This window comes from Centrocercus urophasianus, unplaced genomic scaffold (assembly GCF_019232065.1).
Source record: "Centrocercus urophasianus isolate 14NV4802_14NV808 unplaced genomic scaffold, USGS_Curo_1.0 seq_22, whole genome shotgun sequence".
NCBI classification, from domain to species: Eukaryota; Metazoa; Chordata; class Aves; order Galliformes; family Phasianidae; genus Centrocercus; species Centrocercus urophasianus.
This window is the reverse complement of record NW_024884778.1, coordinates 4878581-4903673: the sequence shown is the minus strand read 5'-3', so window position 1 is coordinate 4903673 and position 25093 is coordinate 4878581. Positions and strand designations below refer to the sequence as shown.

The 25093-nt window shown below is 42.1% G+C and overlaps 1 protein-coding gene across 3 annotated transcripts in view; it reads left to right on the top strand.

Moving 5' to 3' along the window:
• TAFA1 (TAFA chemokine like family member 1) overlaps positions 1 to 25093 on the top strand; it is a 289154-nt gene that overhangs the window by 84346 nt on the left and 179715 nt on the right. For 2 of the 3 annotated variants that reach the window (XM_042823582.1, XM_042823581.1), the window contains exons 2-4: positions 4317 to 4413; positions 11731 to 11851; positions 21504 to 21539. In XM_042823582.1, the coding sequence (XP_042679516.1) occupies positions 11734 to 11851; positions 21504 to 21539 (154 nt within the window). In that variant the 5' untranslated portion in view covers positions 4317 to 4413; positions 11731 to 11733. The remainder of the gene's footprint in view (positions 1 to 4316; positions 4414 to 11730; positions 11852 to 21503; positions 21540 to 25093) is intronic. The other variant, XM_042823583.1, reaches the window with a different exon arrangement.

Here is a 25093-nt window from a genome sequence, read left to right as displayed (position 1 = left end):
AATCTTTGAAAACCCAAAAAGAAGGTGAGGTAGTAAAAGGGATGTGTGGGAGAAGAGGCATATAAAAAAGGATCAAAGCGGATAAGTTTCAGCTAGCAAGTGATAACATACTCCTCAGTTTCCTAGAGTTAAATTTGTAGCTTCCACTATATTTTAGTGACAGATCCCGTGTAGCACACTTAACCAAAATTGTCCCTTATAAATTTGTTTCCAAACAACAAAAAAAATGGAATTAAATATCATCTTATAAATTTTACAATTGTGCTTGGGAGTGAAGCAAAATCAGCTGTCAGATAAAGAGTTCTATTGACAGTTTCAGTGAAGAACAAAATCAGTGGAGTATAATGTTAATAATTCCTTCTTTGCTATGATGATTCAATCCCAGCATTCTGCACTGTGACACGCATGGCTTGCTTTGTTCATGATGTGATGTTACACACGTTTCTTTGGGCACAGTCATCTTCCTTTGCCACCAACACCACACATGCTTTTTACTATATACATGCACTGAAAACGAGTGCTTCAAAGCTTCCTGATCAGCCCCACACCGCTCCACATGCATAGCAAATGACGTGGAGACAAATGAATTTGCTTCCAGGGACACAATTGCATGAAGCTTTTCTTTGGTTCATTAAAACGACTGCCTGGATACCCACTCAATAAATGTTCTTTATCACTGAAAATTAGCAGTGATGTGAATGTGTCTCTTGAACTTCATTACTACAGTCGGGGTTACGAATGGCACAGGCTGAGTGTTGGGAATTGGAAGAAATAAAAGAGTAAATCTGAAAACAGAACAGACTGGAGGCTGGAGCACTACTGCATCTCTCTTAGGGTGGAGCTGCGCATTAGCAGATGGCAGCCTAAAAACAATATGTGCTGAGAGAGCTTGAGATGTATGGCAAGATTTTCAACACCTACACAAACGTTCAAAAGAGTATTGTCTGTCAGGAGTGGTGGAACAATTTACAAGTTGCTTTTGTGTGGATTTCTGAAGCTATTATCTACATAGGATCAGCTAGGAAACGTTGGAGGCAAATTCAAGGCAAATTTTTGCAGAATGGAATACGATAACTAGTCACAATATTAATCCATATGTTTTGATGTGAGTATTGTAAAACTCACACAAAGCAGCCCAGGTCCTTCCTATTGGCAGATCATGTAGCTAGGTTGTTTGTGCGAGGCAGCAGAAAATTGCAACTGAAGAGCAAATCGTGATCTTGCCATCTGCCTGGAAGGAATTATTATATAGGGTTGGCTGTCAATCAACCAACCTGTTTTGAAGCAAAAGCAGAACAGTATATGATTTTTTCCACGTTCATTTCATGCACTAATTTCGTATCTGGCAGCTCTTCTTTTCCAGCAGCCGTTCAGCACGCAGGGCTCTGGCCGCAGCACTCTGCCCAGCCCTGCAAACAAGTAGATGAGCTGTGGAAATGAATGCCTGGAGCATTTTTCTTAAATAATGGCAAGGCTGGTGGCAGTGACAGGGAGTTAAATCTTAAGGTATTGCGTTCTTCCAAGCGATGGCATCAGGGATCCGTTGGCTCCTGTATATCACATAGTCGTGTTGAATCTCACTTTCTTTTTTTGTTCCATTGGAAGAATTTTCCCCAACTTCTTGTTTCTACCTCTTTAAGGGAGACTTTTGTGTTACTTGCCAATGTTGGTTTTTTTTTCTTCTCAGTTTTACCATTTCTTTACCTTTTTCTTTCCCTCACCTCCCTCCCTGCCTGCTTTATCTTTTCAAGGCTACTGTATCACACAATAGTTTACAATTATAATCAGAATTGCTTTATAGAACACCTCTAATCCATGGTGTTCTAAGCATGCCAAAATAGGGGTTTGGAAGCCACACCTGCAAAACCCAGGACACGTTTTAAGAAATAAAGTGAAATATATTTTAAGATCACATTGTGAACCCATTATAAGAGCTGGCTTACAGGGTGCAGGCAGCAAAGAACCTTCTCAAATTTCTAACTGTTTTCTGCCATCGGTTTACTTTGTGGTGAAGTGGAAGAAATACACAAGTTTGCAAACTATCTGTTTGGTTAAATGCCCTGGTTCAGCACAAGAGCTGGTACTCCCTCTGCAGCTGAGACCAATGCAGAGTAAATTGACTTTTAAGTGCTATTTTCAGAGTAGCACCTGCAGTTACGGAGCTCAGAAGTGATAGGATGAAGAGTAGAACTGGCTCTTTGAATTTGTCTTTTGTATATGTACTTTGTTTGTGAACTGAGCTCTTTCTGAGGATGGGTTCTGAGTTGGGCAAAGATGAGCATTCCGTGTGCACTGGGGCACACAGGGATGGGACCTGGAGGCATCTCAGAGCAGAAAAGGGCATTGAGCTCATAGACAGACTGGCTTCATTTTGGCGTTCCCTATCACACAGCACAACCACCCCGGCACACTTTCCAATTCACCCATGTTATCACAGGGTTTTATTCTATCTGAAGAAATTTTGTGTGGTGGTTTTGTGTTTGTTTGTTTGTTTTGGTTTTTTTGGAGCTGTTAGAGCACCTGGACCTTGTTGCAGGCAGTGGCCATTAGCAGCAGAGGTGTTTGGGCTTACAAAGCTCCTCTGCCCCAGCTGGGGTGCAGCTGCTGGGAGGGAGGGCTGAGCTGATGAGTTTGCTTCAGGGCTGAGGTAAAGAAACACGCTCACAAATTTATAGAAAGAAATTTCCGAGTTAGGGGGAGTCAGAAACAACACCTAAACCAGCTTGAGAGCACAGACCTCTGTATTTTAAGGTTGGTAATCTAGGTTTCTGGGGCTGGAGGAACAAGTTCTGGGTACTGCTAAAGATGTGTGCTTTTAGCTTTTGTGATGAGCTGGGAAAGATCTTTCTCACCCCTGTGATCTCCTGGGAGGAACTGGAGGTGACCAGGGATGGGCCATGTGCTCAGCATGGTACCTGGCTGCCTCTCCTGCTGCCCTCCCTGGGCTCAGTGGTCTCTCTTGGTGCAGCTGGGTCTGGGACAGTGGAGACCTATTGTTTGTTAAGCTTTATTTAAAGCTAGCAATGTAGTGAAGCTGAAGGGAACAAAAGCACCCTGGTGACCATGGCTGAACTCTCCGTGCTCTTTGCCTACCAGTGTATAGCAATTGCTTTGTTCTGGTTGAATTGCTTTTATTTATGTTGTGAATTTAGAAGTTACTTACACCTTCGTGTAAAACTCGACTTTTAAGCAGTTAAAGCAAGCCCTAAACTTGTGCTTGGAGACTGCTATTTAATCCCTTGAAGCTGACTAACCTACTACCAACTGTCTTCTATGACTACAGATGCACTAATTTTCAGTTCATGTACCCTGGCCCCTGATTTGGCTGCTGTATCTGGATCTTCATGGAATGTTCTAGTTGGTCTGGAAGGGAACAAGCAGGCTAATTCTAGAAAGAGTTCTTTCCTAGCAATTGGTTATTTCAATAGTACTTCATTTAATGGATGCATCTGGCTAATGTAAGAATGCATGATCTTGAGTTTATGCCATGAAGACATCAATGAGAGGAAGAGATTCTGAATGTTTCAGATTAATATGATCTCGGTAGCTGGTAAAAAATAAAAATATTGTTACTTGACAGGATCAGCATGATCAGCATCTCTCTAGGGCTGCTTTAACTTTGATTTTGTTATTGGGTTATTTGGTTGTTTTTTTTTTCTTTCTTGAAATTTTCTGAACGGAAACAAAACAATTTATCTCATTATAAGGCAATTATGTTCACCTCCCACAGTGTGATGAGACTGATCATGTTTTTGTGGTTGTGTTTATAATACATGCTACTGATATTTTGTTGCTTATTGATAATGTACTACATAGTTAATTCCTCTTAAATACTGACCTCATTGGCTAAAGGCAAGTTATAGATAAGCGTAGCAGAAATGCAAAGTCATGGACAGTGATTGAGCACCTGGTGGGAAGGCAGGGCCAACCCAGGGGAGCTCAGCTGCATGCAATATCCCTGAGTGATGGAAGGGGTGGAGTCAGGTTCCACCCATTCCCAGACCTTATTTAAGGGTTGGCAGTGGAGGTGAGGGAATTGCTTGCTGTAGGTTCCTACATTCCTGAGGCCTTCTAAAGGTAAGCAGCTTCTTTTGGTTTTGCACCTATAGTTGTTGTGTTTGAGTAAATCCTCACTTGCTGCAGCTTGGAGCCTTACTGCTCTGCTGTCATTGCAGTGCTTTCCATTGCGCTACAGTAAGGGTTTTGATTTTGGTGCGTTGTTCTGTATACTTTAAAAATAACTGGAGTGCAGGCTTCTTGATATAAATTTCCTTGACAAAGGTAGATTCACTTCTTTTCTCTGTTTTTTATTTTAGGCGGGCACAAGACGTAAGAAGCAGAATCTTTGCCTTCCAAGTATAGGAACTGTGAAAACTAGGCCTTTTCTTAACAAGGAAGAGTGGTACCTTAAAGGTAGGCTGAGAAAAACAACTGTGAGAGTGTTCCTTTTGTGCTCTGCTCTCAGTTCTTCTCCCCCTTCCATTGATACTTGCACTGGATTTTTAATTCTTTGTTGTTTTTCATTGAAAGTGACTTACAGTGTTTCTGTATTTGCTTTCTAATGGCTCCAGCTGTGTCATCTTGTTGGTTGAATCTTTTCTTTGTGTGTCGGAGGGGCTGAAAAACAGTTTCTACTAAGCAAGGCTGCTATGGCTGAGGAACAAGGAGAGGTGATAGAAGGATAAGGTACAGACATTGTGGGAAGGAGCCACCAGGTATTCCTATACCTAGCAGAGCTTCTCCATTGAACATTATGCCCTGATCTTATTGTATCCTTGAGCAGACCCCTATGCCAATATAGGTGGATTGGGAACAGGGCAGAATTCCTGGCACGCTGTATGTGTGCTATAATAACCATGTCGACTAGTTCCTGAGCCCATGCACGTAATGGTTTCCCTGCATATGCTGCTGTTCAGTTCTGCTTCTGCAGGCTTTGGGTGTCTGCAGTCTCATTGTTTGGCCAGTAGAGGCTGTGGTCATGGCCAGGCAAATCACCAAACCTTTCTTTGATGCTCTTCCTTCATGAAAAAGAGTGTAGTTTTCTAGCTGAGATTTTCATGCTCAGCATGGAGACGCATGGGCAAAATCACTGCATCTTCTTTTCACTGGAAAAGCTAAAAGAGAAGAGAACCTGTCAATACAGACTAAATAATTTAATACTATTGCAGAAGACATGAGAAGGAAATGCATTCAGTTCAGACATCGAGGTTAGGCCCCTCACAAAAAAGGAATTAAGGTGGTGGGGACTTAAAAAGAAAAGTGCCTGGACAAAGTGGGGAGGTGAGGTTTTTTTGGGGGGCATACAGAAAGTACTGGAAAGGAAGTGAAGCACCGCTGTGAGCATCTGACTGCAAAGAGTGTGCATGTAACATCAAACATTGCTGCAAGCACTTGTATGTGTTAAACAGAACTTATTAACATCTGTTTTCTTGGCAAAGCTGCGTCCACAGATCCCTGCAAGGATCCTGCTTTAGTGTTTGTGCTCCCTGTTCTCCTGTGGGAGAAGCCAAGAGCCAGAAATGCCATAGATGAGGATTGCTTCTTCACTGTTTTTACTCAGTGCTCATGGATGCCATTTAGACTATTACATATATGCATACTGATCATCATGTGCTCAATTGTTGCTTCTTCACGTGGGCAGGCTTTCCTTGGAAGCTGCCGTGGTGATGAGGTGGGATAGGAAAACTTCTGCTCTGTTGGATTTTTAGAGATAACTTCCATAAATGTTGTGGACATGAGAAAATAGTCTGCAATTGTCCTTCTAGTGGAGATAAGATGAAATGTACTATTAGACTGCCTTGGCTCACCTGGAGTAGGAACATGTAGGTACTCATGAGCTGCAATGTGCACTGCTTGTCACCTGGGCAGCAGATGACAGTTTGGTGTATGGGAAAGAGCTTTGTAGGGTGTGTGGAAGCAGCTGAGTGAGATGGAGAATACAATCTGTGAAAACCAAAGCTTTATTGTCCCAGAAGCACTAGAACTAATGAGCTTTGCATTTCAAAGGTGCTGAGCCTTCTTCGAACCCTGTAAAATACATTCCTGAGGTTTGTTGTGTTAAATCTCTACATGAGTCAAAGGCGTATGTGGGGGAGGAGAGGAGCAGAGATGGCAGCATGAGAAAGTAGAGGCCAGAGGCCCCTATTTGGGTGCCAGTCCCAATCTGCTGTCTGCGTGACTCTGCCCAAGTTGCATATGCTCTCCTTCTCTGTCTGCATGGAAACTTGTGATAAATAGAGGCCCAGGGAGTGAAGAGCATTTATTTTTATTTGCCTATTTTTGTCGTCTGCTTGGCATCTTTAGATGAATGGTGGAACCAGGAGGAAAAAGCTATTCTTGTGAATACAATCATTGTTTGTGTAAGGCAGCCTGTCTCAAAGACAGTTTGATGCCTGCTGACCCTTTGCAACCTACTTTCACCTTGGAAATATCACCTGAGTGCAACAGTCTGTTTTTGGCAGCCCTGCCGGCAACCCCATGGAGTTTTTCAATCAGAGCAGTGGAGAGGCAGTTTTCCATTGCTCTTTGTTCAGGGTAGCTCAAAACTCCTGGTCTCTGTTTTTTTTGTTTTTTTTTTTCTGTTTGCTGTCAGGTGTCATAGTGGAGGTGGATGGGCCAAGTGGGGGGGAAGACCAGGCCAACGTGAGAAGAGCATTCACTGTAAATAGCATAAGTTAAAAACTGCACTGTCACCTTCACTGTTCCTGGCCTCTTCCATACCTAAACGCCTTTCTTCATTCTGAGCTGAGCAGATGGTAAGCTTCTCCAAATGTCTGGAAGGAGATGGGGCAAGACTGCGTTTAGAACACCCTGCTTCACTGTACTCCCACTTACAAGACGCTTTGGGGCAAACAATATCTTGTTTATAGATTGATGCCTCTGGGTGAGCAACCTGCAACTCTCCCTGGCCTGTCTTTGATTTTTGCCATTTCCCCTCCCAGGCAGATACCCTGCAACCCAAGGGCTGGTCTCCTCGCTGCAGGTTCTGGGTCCATCCTACTCCAGTGCTGGATGGAGCTGCCACTGTACTGGATGGATGGTGCGGCCTTTTGTTGCCTCTTCCTTCTAGAAAGGAATTGCTTTCAGCCTGCCTTTGTTATGACAAAGGATTTTGAAATGTGCAGGCTGTTGACTCCTATCTTATTTCCCTCCATATTTTCTGTTTCTGGCCTTGTCAGTGTTAGCATCTCCAAATTCAATACACTATCCCATGGGTGCTTGTAAAGAAGCATCCCCTTCCTGTCAAAGTCAGTGATACTTGATGCAAGGAGGCAAAAGTAAAGCCCCAAAGTGTCAGGTGAAGAAGACAGCATGCCCAGCTGAAGACAGAATAAGAGAAGCGTTTTCCTGTCTTACTGGTCCACTGAAAGTAAAAACTGGCAGCAAGGACACCAAAACAGGTGTGAGGATGCTACTGCAAGATTTGCCAAGGCTGCCTCTGTTCCCAGTTAATGCTGGAAGCCAGGGCAGGGAAGTGGCTGTGCAACCTGTTTAATATTCTCTTCTGTTCCTCTGATCTCCCTCCTACCCCACAAAAGCAACATGTCCCATGCTTCTGCAGAGCTTGTCCTGAGCAATAGCAGCATCTGTCAGGGGTTATGGTGGCATTAGCCTCATGGTGCTGGGAGTTAGCAGTGCCTGGCAGAGTGACAGTTCTGCTGTACCTTATGTAAATCTGTATCTTGCATAAATCTGTCTCTGCCTGCTCTGCCAAGGTGTGTGGTCGCAATTTTCTGTTTCCTCCTGCTGTCCAGGGGCCCTTTTGCTTTCCTAGAAGATCTTCTTGAGACCCCAGTCCTGCCTCTTGCCTCACACCTCCCCATTCTATACCCTTCATCACCTTTCCAAGAGGGAATGCATCTTGTTAAACAGGTGCTATTTTAAAATAAACTCCCACCACCTGCCTCTCAGGTACTGCAGAAAGCTTCCATCTTCCTGTAGAAAGAGGGAAGGTATTGAGCCTCCCTGTGGCTTTAGCAACAAACCAGGACTGCTGCAACCACCAGCTCTTTGCCCATCACCTCCTGCTGGGGACCGGCCCAGGTTGGTTCTTCAGACATCAGCAATCAATGTGCCTTGGTTGCTTCTATAAACAGCAGTTTTTGGAAATATCTAGACCTTTCTGAAGCCAGAAAGGAACAGTGATTGCTCCAGATCTTGGCCTTCTTTCAGCATCTAAGGGAATTCTTGGGGAAGATGAGGAAAAAATTTATTGAGGAGAATATTGTGTGCCAAACCAGAGTCCCGTATTTCCACACAAAGTACCATAAAGAATCACTGATCTCTGGCCACTATAGGGCTTGCCCTAAGTGACATACCAGGAGTTCTGTGGCAGTGGCAGCCTGGAGTGTTTCCCTCCTGTGTCACTTCATCCCACATCACCGTTGCTGTATTGTGGCAAGGCTGTAAGGAAGAGCTGCTCTGAGCACTGTGCTGGAGACCTGTGTAAAGCAGTGCTGGTGGGGCCAAACTCTCAATGCTTATTACATAATGACACAGGGGCTCCAGGGGAGCGTGTGCACCACCAGGTAAACTTGTCACAACTCTCAGCAAGCGTCTCCACGGAGACATCTGTCCTTGGTGCACAGAGTGAGGTGCTTGAGAAGAAAGGCACTTACTGCTGTTACTTGCTATTGTTGGTGTCAGGAGCGGTAGAAGGAGAAGGTAGAAAGCTTTTCTGCAATAGGTTAAGTTGGAGGGGAAAAAAAAAAAGTGTTGTATTACAGTGTGCACACAGAGCTCTTAAAATGGAAGCTTCTTCTGTCTCCTTGCCTTTCTCCTTCTGTAGACAGGCTTGAGAGGTATAAAGGGGAGTGAATGGCATTGAGGATGTAGAGTGCCTCTTTAAGAAATAATTACACATGGTACAAGGCAGAGAGGAAACCATGCCGTTCCTGTAAATGGCTGCTTGAGATGTGGACGATAAATAAGTGTAACAAATAATTGTCCCCCCCCCAAAAAAAAGCTTCATCAAAGCAAGGCTCCTTCCTATTGTCCGTGAGGTACAGGGGCAGTGCTGCAAAGGAAACTTCCCCCCTCCTCCCCACCCCACCCACTTACAGCGAGGTGTAGCAAAGCCCTGCGAGCGTGCAGAGCTCACACGCGTGTGTCAGAGGAGGGGCTGCCTCAGGGCTGCGACGCTGTCACCAACAAGTGTGGGGGGGACGCCTGGGGACAGCACAGCCCCGGCGCTGTGCTGGGCGATCCGGAGCTGTGTCACTTTAAGGCATGTGATACTTTCCTGAGCAGGGATGCACTGAAATAGGCTCCGGTACTTCCAGCATCCTGTAGCAGTGTACGTACAGCTGCCCGGCTCTGCACTGCCTGCGCTGGAGTGAAGCTGCTCCGTCTTTAAATGCAAACTGCTCCTCGTCTTTAAGTAGCCTGGAAGCTGCAGATTGTTTCAAGATCGCTTCAAAGGTCTCATCAAGCAGAAGGTGATGCTAGGAGATGATTTAAAGGTGAAAATGAGAAGGTTTCCACCCCTCAAAGCTCGGCCACTTTTCTGACGGCAGTGCCTGAAAGCTCAGATGTCGTCTTTACTCTGGGAACAGGATTTGTAACGAGATTTTTTTTTTTTTTTTTTTCCCCTCCTAATCCTGATAAAGAAGATTATTGGGAAGCTATTAGAAATCCCTTATTGTGGTGCAGATGGATTTTAAAAAGTGTTAGACCTTTCCAATGAACACTAATAGAGTGCTCTGCTCTTGGCTGGATTACTCAGGTAAGGAGCTTCTTTAGGATTTAGGATTCAGAAAGCAGATCTGGAACTCATCAGATAATAACGGGAGGGATACTTGCTGCTGTGTTTCTTAATAATGAGGAGATGGTCTGTGCATAGAACTGCGTGTATGATAAGTGCTGACAAATGAGAGTAAGAAGGAAGCTTTATAGGAAATGCTGGGGCTTCAGCAAAGGTAGTTTATAGTAGAACAGTTTGGTAAAGATTTGAAAAATGTAGAAATGGAAAGCGCCAAAAAAGAGAGTGGGTTAAGGAAGTCTGCTGTCCATGTGGTTTGGAACATGATTCCTGAAGGCTGACACGAGCATTTAGCAGACTGTGGAAGTTTGGCTTTGCTTTGTTTTTTGTCCAGGATTTCAGAAGTTTGGGTTAAATAACCCAAATGCCTGAAACGTTCTTGTGTGCATCCCTGTGACCTCTCCCTCATGTAAAAAGCATGGGAGCACCAAACGTGACATAAAGGCATTGATTCCTGCAGGCACGAGGAGCCTGCTGGGAGCTCCCTGAGCTCGGGGGGCAGAATGTTTCGCAAGGGAAGTGGGTCTGAGGAGAAGAGCAGAGTTCACTGTATGCTGGAAGTAAATTGTCAGCAATGGAACCAATTATATGCTGAGTAGTGCTTCAGATACTCCGAATGGGGGAAGGAAGAGTCTCATGCTGATCAAAACAACATTTTGCTGTTTGCTATTAATTAGATTTGTCAGTTTGTGCAGCTCTCTCCTGACAGTCTTAAAGCTATCCAGAGGCTATGTCTACTCCTTTAAAATTTGGGGGAAAATAATTTTTCTTGCGTATGTTTCATAGATGCTGAGTTTCATGCTGCTGATTTTCCTGCTGCAGAACCCCCGATAGAACACACAGAATTTACTTTCACCTGTATTTGTAAAGGCACGATTTTTCTATGAGAGAGATTTGATCTCTAAGTCTTTCTTCCCCTGTGAAAATGATGTTCAGCTGATTGGATTATTAGACAGAAAATGGCATCGTGTCATTGGCTGAATAAAGAGAGTGCCTCAAGTTTGATTAATTTAGTAATATGAAATGCAGCAGAAGGTGTTGTTAAGGGAACCGGACGATGTGTAGCGTAGCTGAGCCTTGCAAGCCTCCAGATTCTTGCAGGCACTGGGAAAGAGCCGAAGTTGAGAAGTCAGAGGAAAATTCAGGCAGCTAGTACAATAGTGAATACCAGCATGGAAATGATTGCCTGTTCCTGATGCCCCAGCATGTCAGTGCTGAGAGACAGAAACAAAGTGCTCTTTGCCTTTCTGTAAGAGTTTCTGTAGGATTTTGACACAACCTGCCTTGTGAAAAAGAGCAAAGCTTTTACGGAGAATGTATGAAATGCAGGATACAGCCAGGCTGGTCTCTGTGCACATGCAGGTCAAACAAAAGAAAGCTGGTTGTACTTGGGAGTTAGAGGATAATTCTGAGAAACGGTTACTTTCTTTAGCAGGCAGCATCATAATTAAAAATTAATGCTTGCAAAAGTCAAAAACAATAATGTTACCTTCTGGGGCAGAATGAACCTCCCAGTCTTTGGGTGGAGTGTTGTTGAAATGCCTTGATGCCTGATAACATAACATGCCTATCTATTAGGCATTTATATTAGTTTTGATGTTGTCTGGATATCAGTGTTTTTAGCTGATTTTCCCCACAACTGTAAATTAGGTGTTGGACCAGTGTAGGGAAAATTTCCCAGCCTTATTGTTGTTTTTTTTTTTCCCCTGGTCCTCAGATCATTACAGTTTCATTTTTGTCTCTGAATTATTAAAGTTCTCCTGGCTCCTGCATACTGTTACAGCAACTGTTCTTTTTTGGACATGACCTTTGTTGTATGACAGTTGCATCCTGCAGGGGGGGGAATAGGCAGGCAACAAAAGATTTTGAACAAAAGAAGTAGAAAAGTAACAATACTGTTGTAATGGAAGATGATTATTCTACGTGCTGCAAGGCAATGGATAATAACGTCTGTCTAATATTTTGTTTAGAGAATGGCAGTGGTGTCTGCAATGTCCTGGGTCCTGTATTTGTGGATAAGTGCCTGTGCAATGCTGCTCTGTCAGGGATCCCTCCATCACACTTTCCAGCAGCATCACCTGCACAGACCAGGTAGGACTGACAGCATTCTGCAGCTGATCCAAGATTGCAGGCTTTCTGCCATGCTCGTGTCTATCTTGATGAATGACTGAATAATCATAAAAACCCATTTTGTCATTTAACTTTTCTAGGTTGACTGCCTTTATGTTACAGAGCATGAATTCATTTGGTCAAACATGTGTTGCGCTTTGCCAATCTGATGTTAAAATATTTATTTTATATGCTGTTTTGTAACAACTTCCCAATATGGGAGTCTCCTTTTGGATTACAGTTTAGTCTCTGTCCTTATTTCTATTTCCTTCTCCCCTTCTCATGCAGTTCTGGAGTGAGCGTATAACTCAAAAAGACACTGTGACAACAGTTTTGGGTAATTTTGTTTGCAGTATGGAACCCAAACAGGACAAGGTTTTGCTATTTGGAATGCTGCTACCACATCTCCTCAGTCTCTATTGCTCACCAGAGGTTGGGAGTTTGCCTCAGCGTAACTGAGAATAGAGCTTGTCTAAGACTCTCCAATTTATCTCTCAAAATCGATGGGGATGTGGGTGTGTGGCTCAGAGGAGAGTCTGGGCTTTCCCGTGGAGTTAAACACATGTAAGGTTGGAGTTAGTCCCACAGGTCTGCGATGAAGAGCTCAGACACGTTTACCACTGTGATCCGCAGGGGCTGCACATTAGTTTTATTGCACTTCTGTTTTTTATTGGTAGAAATTGGTCGTTAATTTTTCAACTGTTAGTTGTGCTTTGAAGAGAATGAGCCTTGTTTAAAAATTGAGGAGTTGGCATATTCCAGAGCAGTGTTATCATCTGGTTGAATTTAGATGGGCTCAGAGTGCTGTATTCCTAATCCAGATCCACAGAAGGAAGGGAGAGGTCTTAAGAGCTTAAGAAATTGAAGATGGCAAATGTTAACTTGCAATGATTCATCATTTAATATTTAATAAAGAAAACTTTTTTTTTTTAAGTCTTTCTTAATCTAATGACCTACCTGCAAAGAGAGCATGTCTTGAACTACAGATTTTTAGCAACCCAAAGTTTTCCTGGTTATTTCCCTTGTGTAAAAGTCATAGATCTTCCTTCTTGGCATAGTCTAGTTTGCTTGCAGTAAAATATGCATAGTACAGAAGAACAGACGTAAGTCTTCAATGGATCAGTTCTGAGTAGCTACTGGTTAATGTAACACCACCATCTTTACCAGCTGCCACTGGAAGTCTGAGTCTTCGAGTGGCACTTACTCAGAAAGTAAGATAGAAATATTTGTTATGACTCAATTGTGAGTATTACTCCTGGTTATTTGAATCTGTCCTCCAGTGAAGGCAGTAAGAAAAAAGGGTGCAGCTAAGCAGATAGGTAAAAGTAAAATGTAATCTTGTTTTGCAAAATTGGTTGAAACAAAGTGACATTATGAGAAAAAATGAGCTGGACAGATTCAGAACTCTGCAACATTTGCCTAAGCTTGAAAAATCACCTCCTTTATGAGGCAAGAACAGTGGCACACTGAGCGCATACCAAGTGTTGGGGAAATGCAAAATATGACAAAATCTTTCACTCAGAGATGAGATACAGATAGAGTGAAGGTTTTACAGCTGCCTCATCACCTACTTAGAAACAGCCCAGCTTTCCCTCTTGCGAGCCTTTCTCAGGCAGCATCTCCGCACCCTACATGAACAAGATTGATGGCGTTCCGATCCCAGGCAGCCAATTTCAGTCTCTCAAGAAATAATCCACTACACTGACAGATGAGTGGAATTTGACATGATGTTCACCTCTGATTCAGACTGTGTGGCACCTGGGAAGTACCAGCAAGCAGGCATTCTTTAGGGAAACTGTTCCAGATCTTGGGCAATTTCCGCTGTCACAACAGAAAATCAAGGGAGTGTTTTTTATAAGGCAGTGAATTTGCAGTCCACCAATTGAATGGAAAAAAGTTGTATGTAAAGGGGATGGAAATATGTTAATTAGCAAACAGAGTGATTTTAATGTATTCAACTGCAGTCCCTGAGCACCCCCTATTTTTCATATTTATAATGTTAGGAATGCGTCATTTACTTTTAGTCACTGTGTAAGTAAGATTAAAATGTTCAGCTAAATAAAAGTGAGTAAAAAATGGATGCAGATGAACCAATACGTAATTTCAGTAATGTAATATTTGGTACATGAAATTTCAACTTATTGAATCAGCAAATATAGCTGTGATCAATAGCGTGCTCAGCATACCTCTTCCTTCAGCTTGTGATCTTCCATAGATAATAGAAGCTCTAAAACAAGAACAGAGCTGTTCAGCTCCATTGTGGGGTTACTTTGGTACAAGATGATGAAAAAGGTAAATTCCAGCCAGTCATGTGCTTCTCATACTTGATGAATAGAAGTCTCACTGAGCACAAGAAGGTGCAGTTAAAAGATAAAATCCTCATGGAGTGGATTTAGCATAATAAACTTGAACTGAACTCAGTGGATTAATGCAGTGACTACACCTATCTGTAGTGCTGCTGTCAATTCCATTTTGAAACACTGGAAATCAAGGGCAACATAGTTTACAGTCAGATATTTCTGATCTTTTCTACTTCCTTCCTGAAACTTTCTTAAGCAAGCATCTGAATGGATTGAAATAAATTTCTACACACAATGTGCAATCACAGAAGTTTAAATCTTCCTTTCAGTCTAGAATGCAGTTTCATAATTCAGGCCTTTATTCAGTTAGATGACTTGGCAGAAGGTACAAACCTGAAAACAAATGTGATAAACCATTTTACGAGACAGTGTTTGTAATTGACTGGAGCTGTATCTTCTGTGAGATGTTGGCAGGAGGGCACAGGTAGTCAGAGGACAGTAAATATTGTTCGATGTGAAGATGGATTATTGTGCTGTCTGTGAATTCCTTCTTGTCTCATTAACGCAACAAAAAGTTTCGATGCTGCTGTTAAGTACTTCAACTGATGGTGTTCTTTTTTAGTTGAGACAAAAGAGGTGGGCAGGGTGGGTTTTTGGGTTTTTCCAGCAGAATCTGAGGATCTTGGAGTAAGCTAACTGAACACCTTTGCAGCATGATTCCCCCTGGGTAATACGCATCGTTGTCTGCAGTGTTTTAATGAATATTTTTCATTTTCATGAAAACTGTTAGACAAAGGATGCATGAAAGCGTTCACGGGGAATATAACTGGGGGGGGGGGGCCGGAAAACCCCTTCATTTTTTAGAAGCATGTCATTTGTGTGATTTAATAAGAACCGGCAGTAATGAGAAGAATTCCACATTGGCCATTTTCTGCTGTAAGATGCAGACAGTTGTAGAGCTGTTGAATTGGCCTGAGGATTAGAGTGGACAGGTTGTGATTTGCAGAGTTAGCCAAGTGCCTGTGATAGTTCATTGATCATCTGATTGACAGTATTGACTCTGCCCCAGAGGCAGAGAGTAGATGCTGGCATTTGGCAGGAAAATGAGATATTTAAAAAGCAAAGGGTCTCAGGTTTTTTTTCCCTAAATTAAAAATAATAATTTAAAAATCTGTGTAGCGTGCAGTTCTTAGTGAATTTTCTGGCTTTGTTCCATAAATGAGGGACATCTTGCACCCAGCTAGGACTGTTAGCTGGCACTGAATCGCAGTGGGCAATACTGGCCATGTGTTGCTTAAAAACGCAGGAAAGCACACTGGAGCCTGTAAGTTCATGCAAGATAATTAGCTACATATTAAGGATGCTGGGTTAGTCTTGCATTCAGCATAAAGATGCACAGCAGACACAGGCAGAAACATGTACTTACTATAGCAATGCTGACATTTGCAAATATGTTAATTAAAAATAAGTTTATTCCAAGGAAGAAGTCACAGAGTGAATTAAGGATGGCTAGAATCTATATCTACTAAATATAAAAATATCTTTATTGTGACAGTTCTTAATGATGTACCCATCAGAAATCATCCCAAGGAATCTCTATACCATATACTGTGAGGAGGAAAATCTGTATCAAAGCAATTCTGCACAAGTTAACCACCAACATCAACCTAAGCGTTCTGAGCATCTTTCTTAGTAGACAGCATTTTGTGGAAACTTGAGTTTGTGATGGTGAGCAGAAGATCTATGTTCCGATCTTGGCCTTCCCACTGTTCTTTTTTTTTAATAGCCTTAGGAGGAAACTGCATATTTTCCCATTTTGAAAGACTACTATATGCTCTAAACACGTGGCTATTTCGTTCAAAACAGCCTGGGAAGAATGTTGGTCTGACTCTCATTCCCCAGCAAAGTGTAAATAGAATATTTTCTGCTTGCCAAATGAGATATGGAAGATGGATTTAACAGGGTTTTTGCTCTTGGTGTTGATAGAAGCAGATGTAGAACCAGGTAGTTAATGCATAGAAGTGTATGGTTTCTGCGAGAATTGTATTCCATTAATCATATGGTGGGAATGCAAATTGTTGCCTTTATTATACAGTGTCCATAATGGTGTGCAATGACTCCACCTGTGTGCAGTAGATCAGCTCATGGATGTGAAATTTGGCAACTGGTGCTTCATGCTGTGTTAATTGGAAGAAACAAACTGATAGCTTTAGCACCTGATTTAGTTCTCATTTATGTCTGTAAATGCACTTGAGATGCTGTGTCTGTATACATCTTGCTTTGTTCAGAATCAGACAATCCCAAATACCCAGCTTGGTATCCCACAGGTGCTTGCTGGAATTCTTTCTCTCTCAATACTTTTCTGTTGTATACCTGTAGTCTTCACAGTCTGTTCTAGAAAATATGAAATTACCTACTGCAATGTAAAGCAATCCAGCCTGGAGGTACTGACTGCATTTCCTAGTCCCACACAATATATTTGGACGTAAGTGGATGAACATGTTTGTGGTCTGTGTAGGCAGAGAACTGATGTAATGAAGCTCAGGCTGAGGTAGGGCTGCTGCCAGCATGATAACACTGAGTTGCCTGTAAATCTTGTGCAATGCACTTCTAGACAGCAGCAGGCTATATTAGAGGTGCTGCAGACTGATTTTTGAGGAGTCAAACATCCAAATCAGAGAAACATGGCTATGGGGGTGTTTGCATCCAGAGACTTGGCTGTGTTTTTCTAGGGCCTCTGAGCTGTTACTTTAATGGTCTTCATTCCCTCAGATAGAAGAGAGGGTCTGCAGCACTGCTAGTGAGTATGTGGTACTTGATGGAAGGTGGATGGCAGGAGAGTGCCTCTCTCCTTCACCTGAGATGGGAGCATGGCTTGTATGCAGGTGGAGGAAAGCTGTCACTGGTCAAGCTGCTCAGCTGCCTCATTACTTCTGATCCAGGGAGGCAACACAGGCTGTGGGGAGCAGGTGTTGCAGCTCAATGGGCTGTGAAGAACAATGTGGCCAGGGTGCGTGATGGGCACTGGATACCCACTGCGCACAGCGTGGCTCTACGAGCTGCTGTGAGCATTGCTGTCCTGTTGTGTGACAGCAGGAGCCCAGGGTGCTGACAGTGGTATTCTAAGAGACAGCTCTGCTCTTATAGGTGCAATTGATGCAGTTTTTCTGTGCTCAGCTTTGGTGCATCCTTCTCATGCTACCTCAAGTCTCCCCTCCAACTTTATGGGTGGCTATGTGGGCAGTAGTGTGGCACATCCCTCTGCAGGGCTGGAGCTGCTGTGGGGGAGTAGGGACACAAAAGCCCCTCTGAATGCAATGTCTTCCTCTTCTGGAGCTGCCCTGAGGCTCCATGAGTCACAGAAGGGACCTCTTGAAGCTCTGTACTATTTGTAGCTTGCTATCACAGATTTAAAGACCGTGAGAATTCATACTGCGGTGGTTGAGCTCTAAGGAAAAGTTGGCACCTACAAATATAACCCCCAAAGGCAAATACAGTTTGCTCTGCACAGAAGTGTTTCTGCTGATAACATCAGAAGCCTGCCTTTAATGATTAGCCTACTTAAATCCTAGACTCATTTATATTTTAAAAGGCAATATCCAAGTGCATTTCCCCATAAGATAGGCGTCTCTTCTCCCATTAAATTTCATATTGTTTTATCCTATCCCTCTTACAATCTTTGGATTTCTTTGTATGTTCTCTTTTCTGTGCTGCTGTGAAATCAGCCTTTGCTGTGAGCGAGATCTATTTTCGTGATGGGATTCAGCATTTTTGCCATTTCCAGATGCTCTGTATAGAACAGCTCACTCCAGCTGGACTTATCTTTTTGCATGGTAGCAGTGCTGGAGACTTTTTTCATTGTGCTCTAGGTAGGCACTGTTATGACTGCAGCACAGTTGGACTCCAAATTTATTAGATTCAGTCAGTGATGCACAGTGGAGAATTGGGGGTGTAAATTAAGCAGAATGAAGTTACAAAGCCCCATGTATGTATTTGTGATTCATATTTCTATGCTCTATTTAAAAGATTATCTGACATCTCTCTTTCACCTTCTGTATTCCTTTCAGAACAGGAGTCTTCCTCTTTTCCTTTGCATTCAGTGAAGAAACCAGTCTTGCTGTCCTTGAAGGTCACTTCTCCAGTGATAAGATCACTGTGGCTACTATTTGATGATAATTGTTCATAGTATTCCATAGTAATTCTTCTTTTCCTTTGTTAGGGTGGAGGGAAAAAAAAAAGGTAAAATCTAGATGTGCTTGGGAAGTGAGTTGGTGGCACAAAGGAAGGACCTTGCTAGTGTTTTGGTTGATGTGAATGAATCAGGATTTTAAGAATTGACTCCTAAATGCTTGCTGTGATCCCAGCACCTTGCACTCCAGTTGTAGATGCCCATCTGCTCTGAGCGTTTCTGGAATTCAGTGCACTCTCATGGCTTAATCAGTAAAGGACCTTGCACTGCCCAAGGGGCAATGTTCTTCCAAGGCCTGGAACTCACTTATCCCTTCAGAATCATCAAGTGAAGCAGGATATAATTTCTTCAATTATTTTCTCATTGTGGTGTCTTGACTTTGAACCTGGGAGAAGACTGATCTACACCAGCAGTTCCCACTAAAGGTCATGAAGGCTGAACTCTTAATAGAAATTGAGTCTCAATATTTTTCGTACAAGCTGTAGGCATGGTATGGGGTTGTATGTTATGCAGTAGGCAGTTAAAGCACAGATTGAATGGTAAGCCTTGTTTCTTTGTTTTTAGGAGAGCTGCAGTTCCAGTAAAAGTATGCATTTAATCTGTCATTTGATGTGATCTAACACTCACTCCTATTGGATCGATAGTTCAGATTCTGTAGGTGACAAATCAAGAGCTTTCACTATAAATCTACCAGATACAATGAGTTAAAATCTCACTTGTAGTTAATTTGCAAGTGAGTGAAAGCCATACAGATGGAGGACTTGATTGGGAAACACCTCACATCACACATGCTGCTTTGTTGGAAAGTGAGGAACTGGGCCTTTCAAGTTCTGGTGCACACTTGATAAAACTTTATTTTTCAGTGTCCTCATTAATGCTATTAAAAAATGCCACTAAGTATTTTTGTCAAGCAAAGCTTCAGTGTAATTTTACTGTATTGTTAGGGATTTATTAATTATAATCTTTTCTCGTGGAGTCTATTTATTTGATCATGACATTAATTGGCTGCCAAAACAAACGAGAGTTAATTGTGTTTAATTAAGTGTTTGGGAGCAAGCAAGAATGGTTTATTTGGAAAATCAGTTTCATTGATTAGTATGTTTATTTTTTAATAGGACACGAATAAATGAAGGGAACTTATTGTTTAGCACCTTTTTCCCCTAAATGCTGAAGAGAAATCATAGTAACAGCTATGCTTCAGGCAGATTCAATACCAAAGCAAACTCGAAGTTTTCGTGTTCCTCTTAGTATGCAGAATCACTGAACATAAAGGAGGACTTCTGTTGCCAGAAGTTGCTCTCAATTTTTTTTTTTGTTCCTTAAATCAGCTTTCTCAATCTGCTGTTGCAATAGAGACCAGTAGTATTGGTCTTAACTAAAATATTGCTTAAATCTATAAGCCAGTAGGTCTGCGCTAAAGCTTTTCATTGTGACTGTCATCAACTCATGAAGAACTTTCTGGCTGCTTCCATGGGATGCTTTTAAATCTGAGTGGTCAATCAGCCAAAAGGGCACCGTGATGCATGAAAATGAGAACTGAAGAGATGAGTTGAAGATAACGGAGATCTACAAATGAATTTGTAATTGGTTTCAGTGTGCCAGTGCATGACTTGACAGAGAATGATTGCATCTAAGCCAGCTCCCACATCTGTAGTATAATTATTTCTGTAGTAACATGGTATTTTTGTGAGGCTTTAATGACCTGGGGAAAAAAGCTGCGTTTTAGAAACTGTCTTTCCATAGCTGAAACCTCAACCCTTTCTTTGCAAATTCAGCTGCCCAGGTGGTGTTTATCTTAACTTTGTTTTGAGTTTCTCTGAAAATATGCAACTCCTTTAGTTTTAATTTAGCTTCTCTTGGTATTTCTATTATCTTTCTAGTTGGCAGGCAAGAAAATCCAATGTGCATCAAATGAAACCATTTGTCATGGATTAGTGCATGCAAATGCCATGATGACAGCAGCAGACAAAAGCCTGAGAGTGTCTGAATGCAACTTTGGAAGAGAAAATTAATGAGGCCCAAACACCACAGATAGCAGTCCCTAAATGAGTTGATTCAATGCCTAAGTGTAAGGCAACACTCTTCTGTTCATTTCCATAAGATTAAAAAAAAAAAAAAAGTGAGGAAACTTTAAGATGTTTGGTGTTCCCTACCTAATTGGAAGGGTGTCCATGGGGACCTCCTGGTTTTCCCAAGGCTACACAATGGCAGAATGTTTACAGCCTATTAATGCCTATCTGTACCTGCAGTGGGAAATAGGTGTGGGGCTCATGGTGAAGCAGACACAAAGAAGCCATGTCAGTGATGCTCCACCATACACATCCCTGTTTGTCACAGCACGTGGAGTGCAGGTCAGCTGCTATGTAGGGCACTCCAGTAACTCCAGAGGTGGCATTCTTCTTTCTAGTTGTCTTGACTGGAAACTTTCTGCATTTCTTTTATCCCTGAGAAATAAAGTATTTTAATGCTAGTTCCGTTGATAATTGTCAACTCATTCAATTCCATAAGTTATCTTCATCTCCTGCTTGTATTTGTTACTTGAACTTCATTACGAGTCTACTCTAGAATCTCTAGAGTGCTAAAAGATAAATGTGGGTTTTGCCAAGGTTTCTGCTTAAAGAATGGTATGAGGAAGTGTTGGGGAATGCAGTCGTTGAAAAGGTGCCCTGACTGGGTGCAGGCTGTGAACAGTGGGCATGTGGTGTTATCACCCTTAGGAGAGCACCAGGCAGAGATGCGGTAACTCAGTGGACGTTCCTCAGTGTAGCCAGACCAGCTGCTGTCCTCTAAGTTTTTACCCACACTCATTCTCCACCCACCCCCTCAATTAATTCTCTTTCTAAATGTCTCCATTTGAATCAGTTTCTTTTATGTGTGCTCTTAAGGCGCTCACGTTCCTAAAAGGTCTGTAAAACGTTTCAGAGCTGATGCACCTGGGTGTGAGGTACGAGCAACAGAATACCTCTTGAATTCATCCCAATTAGAACAACATATGCATTTATCAAATAGTCTCAACCATTTCTATTTGGGGAAAAACAGTTTTGACATGTAAGATACTTTTTCATTTTCTGACATTGATACCAAATTTTGTTAACTGTATTTTCTAACGCAGGAAAATATGATCTATAACTTTTTTCACCCACAGGAAAGGCTCTGTCTGTGAATCAGATTTTCCGGTGGGGTAAGTTACATGTTTTGTTCCTGTTCCTACAGCAGACTATATACAAAGGAAATTTACTATTGCAGCAGTTTATGGCTTTTGTTTGTATTTTTCCTTCTGTGCTTGGATTTGTGTATTAGTGTGGGAATCAGAACCTCATCCTTCACATCCCCAATTTTTTCCACTGTTTTGATGTAGTAAAATCGAGGCACCTCGCTGAGGTCATGATATTGCCATAGAAATAAGTGTGCTGGTCAGGTTGGGTGAAGCAGGCTCTGGAAATCAACAAATGCTGGGGATAAAAATAGGCATAAATTAAAGGGAAAGGGATTTCTGTTTTCAGTGTGAGTCATTTGATGGTTTCCCCTGGTAAAAGAGTTCCTTGACTTTTTAGATTGGATTTGAATTAGCTTTGAGCTGCAGTGTTTCATGATGATGTGCTTTGTACATGCAGTAGGATATCAAGTGGTTTCTTTATCAGTCATGGTCTTCTTCTGACGCTCGGGTTGTGTAAGTCCCCCTTGAATTAAGTTCTTATGTAAATTGAATTATTCGCTTATGTTCCTGTTTTGTTTTCTAATCTTTCAGAGAAATAAGAGAATCTATAGAGTCTAGAGATGGAAACAAACTACAAAGTAGTATCACAGTTATGCTGCAGTTCTTCTGATAAGGATTATGACTTTAGAGTGCTGCTCCCTGCCTCTGAGGGGCCATGCACTTTAACAGGTGAGAAGGGATAATCCCTTCATCCTGGCAGAATCTATGAATCAAAGTCTGTTTGGGATTTCATTTCAACTCTATATGAATAGAGTTTTCAAATTTAAATAGAACAAAATTGTGTTTTGTTTAGGTACTAACTATGTAGCACACTTTTATTACAGCTTTGGAGTTCCTTTTGTAAGGACCTCCCTGCTTTTAAAGAAGGGCTTTAATGTCTGTGTTTCACATCAGAACCAAGTATATGAACAAAATTCTTATGTACTATTGTTGGAAGAAAATCCATATGCTGACAGCACATGTAATCTCCAGAGCATCAATGTTTGCTGTGGAGAGAGCACCCAAAGCAACACTTGTTTTTGTTTGAGGTATTTCTTTTCCTTCTTGTCCAACTGTGGCTGATCCCCATGTATGATGTGCAGTACTTCCATAACATCTAGCATTGCATCACATGAGGATACTGAGATCTCCATCATGGATGTATTTTCAGTAGTGGAGGTGCTGTTATTTTATTCCTTAAGCGAGCTTTTGGTAATGTCTGGTGGCTGCAAGAGAGTCTGTCCTCCCAGCTGGTACCCATGGCAGGCATACTGTCCCTGGGCATCCTCAGCATGGCTTGGTGAGCAAGTGCAAGCATTGCTGTGAGCTCAGTGAGGATCATGAAGCTTTTTGCTTTTTCTTTTCATGAAATCAAGTGCTTTAGTGTAAGCCAACTTCACAGCAGCTTAAACTTTCATGGTGGTTAAGCTATAATCTATCTGACTGCCCCAGCTGTGAGGTGTAAAGAGCCTTCACGTTCACTTACTCTAGCTCAATTGACAAACAAGTTGTAAAATGCAGTGGATTTTCTTCCTTGTGTTCCTGTTCTCAGCTGAAAAAGAGGCTCAGCACGTGCAGATGGGCAGTGTTCTATTGGCTTCAGTGTGCAACTCTCCACTTCTTTGCTTAACTGCTTCTTTCAGGAGATGAGTAGGCTGGTCTTGTCTTTGGACAAAAAGATTTGTTTTAAGTGTGTTTATCTCTCTCCATGGCTGTGCTTCCTACCAGAGTGCAATGCTTCCAATCTCCTGCAGGCAGTGTAACACTGATTCTGCATAACTTAGAGTGTATTTTTATAACACGTCTGACTTGCAAATCTTGTTAACTGCATGCTGTTATCTCAAAATGCTTGCAGGCTGGCTACAGCAGCATAAAAACCTGTGGCAAGATAAATCTTATTTAAAAAAATAAAAGGGAAGGAATCAGCCTATTTGCTGCAAATGAACTTTGCTCTCTCAATTGCTTCTAAAGACATGGATTGCTCCAAGTTGAGGCTTGGAAGGTTCTCCCCAAGAGAATGATGCTGTGGAGACTCCTACCTGGAAGATGACTCACAAAGGCTGGAGGTGTGGTGGGGACTGCTGTTGAATGCCTTTTAACCAGTGTTAGATTTCCCAGAAGGGTTTTGTACTGTCACAGAAGCATAGCAGGAGTCCCACATCCCATCTCACGTTGGGTTGGACTGGGCTCTTCCGCTGGATCTTTTTTCTCTCGTGCAGTATGACAGCCAAGCTCCAGCTGATGGCTGCTACCTGGCTTGCAGAAGATATTTAGAGGCTTCTGTTAGATCTTGAAAATCGAACTTGGACTTGATTTCATCTGTACTGCTGCATTAATGCAAAAGTAATTATTTCTAACATCTTGTGATTATGAGCTTCTGTGTGCATAAGGAATTGTAGCAGACTTTCATTTCTATTGTGACAATTGTTTATTTTCCTAGGCAAGAGGAATACACAGGGTAACACTGCATTTTGCAAAGCAATATTTCCTTTGTGTGACTAAAGCAGTGTAAATAATTGAATTTTTTTATGTGACAGCCAAAGCAAGATATCAAATGCTGATTTGGCACAGTATTTATGTTCTGAAATTAGTTTAGAGCAATTTAATTGTTTTCCTTGCTAACTGGAAAAGAAAAAGAAAACAAAACCTGAAATAATTTGTCCGATTTCTAAACACTGAAAGAAAAGCAAAGAACAGCCAGATTAAATTATTTTTTTTTTGTGGAAAAAGAGAAGTCTAGAGCAGAAGGTACTGCTTCTTTCCTTAAATTGTGCTTTGTATTGTATCTAGATGCTCTTATTGTATTGGTTTCCTGCTCCTCTTTCTCTCAAGAAGGAGTGCTGTTGTCTTACGATGCCAACTCTATGTGAGGTGGGCATAGTTTCAGCTGCTCTGCTTCTGCAGTGGAACATCAGGGTCTGAACTGTGGAAACTTAGAGGACGTTTAGATTGGATATCAGGAGGAAGTTCTTCACAGAAAGTCTGGTCAGGAATCAGAATCAGAACAGGCTGTTCAGGGTGGTGGTGGAACAGCCATCCCTGCAGGTATTTAGGAGATGTGTGGATGTGGTGCTTAGGGACATGGTTGGTTAGACTTGCATGAGGCTGATTGTTGGACCTGATGACCTTAAGGGTCTTTTCCAGCCTCAATGATTCCATTCTATGATTTTTTTTCTGCCTACTTTTGGAGGAGGCAGAAGCTGTGCCTTAGGGTCCTGGCCTCTGCACTTCCACTTAGAACAAAAGCAGGAGCCAGTGGGGAGCAAAGGCACAGCTTGGGGGAGTTGATGTCTGTGATGCTATTGCAGTATTTAGCTGACTTCTGTCATCTCCAGACCTCTGCTAATTTAATAAGCTGGTTTCACTTGTCAGAGTGATGTAGTTATTTGTGTCTGAGATCAGTGCTCCTTCTTTACAAATATACACCTGTAGCACTTATTTGGTGTCCTTGAAGAAATGCAAACTGGATTCTCACTTTATTTTAAGAGGTGGTGCTTCTAGAGCTCTTATTGTTAGCTGAGGCTTTATATTAGAAATGT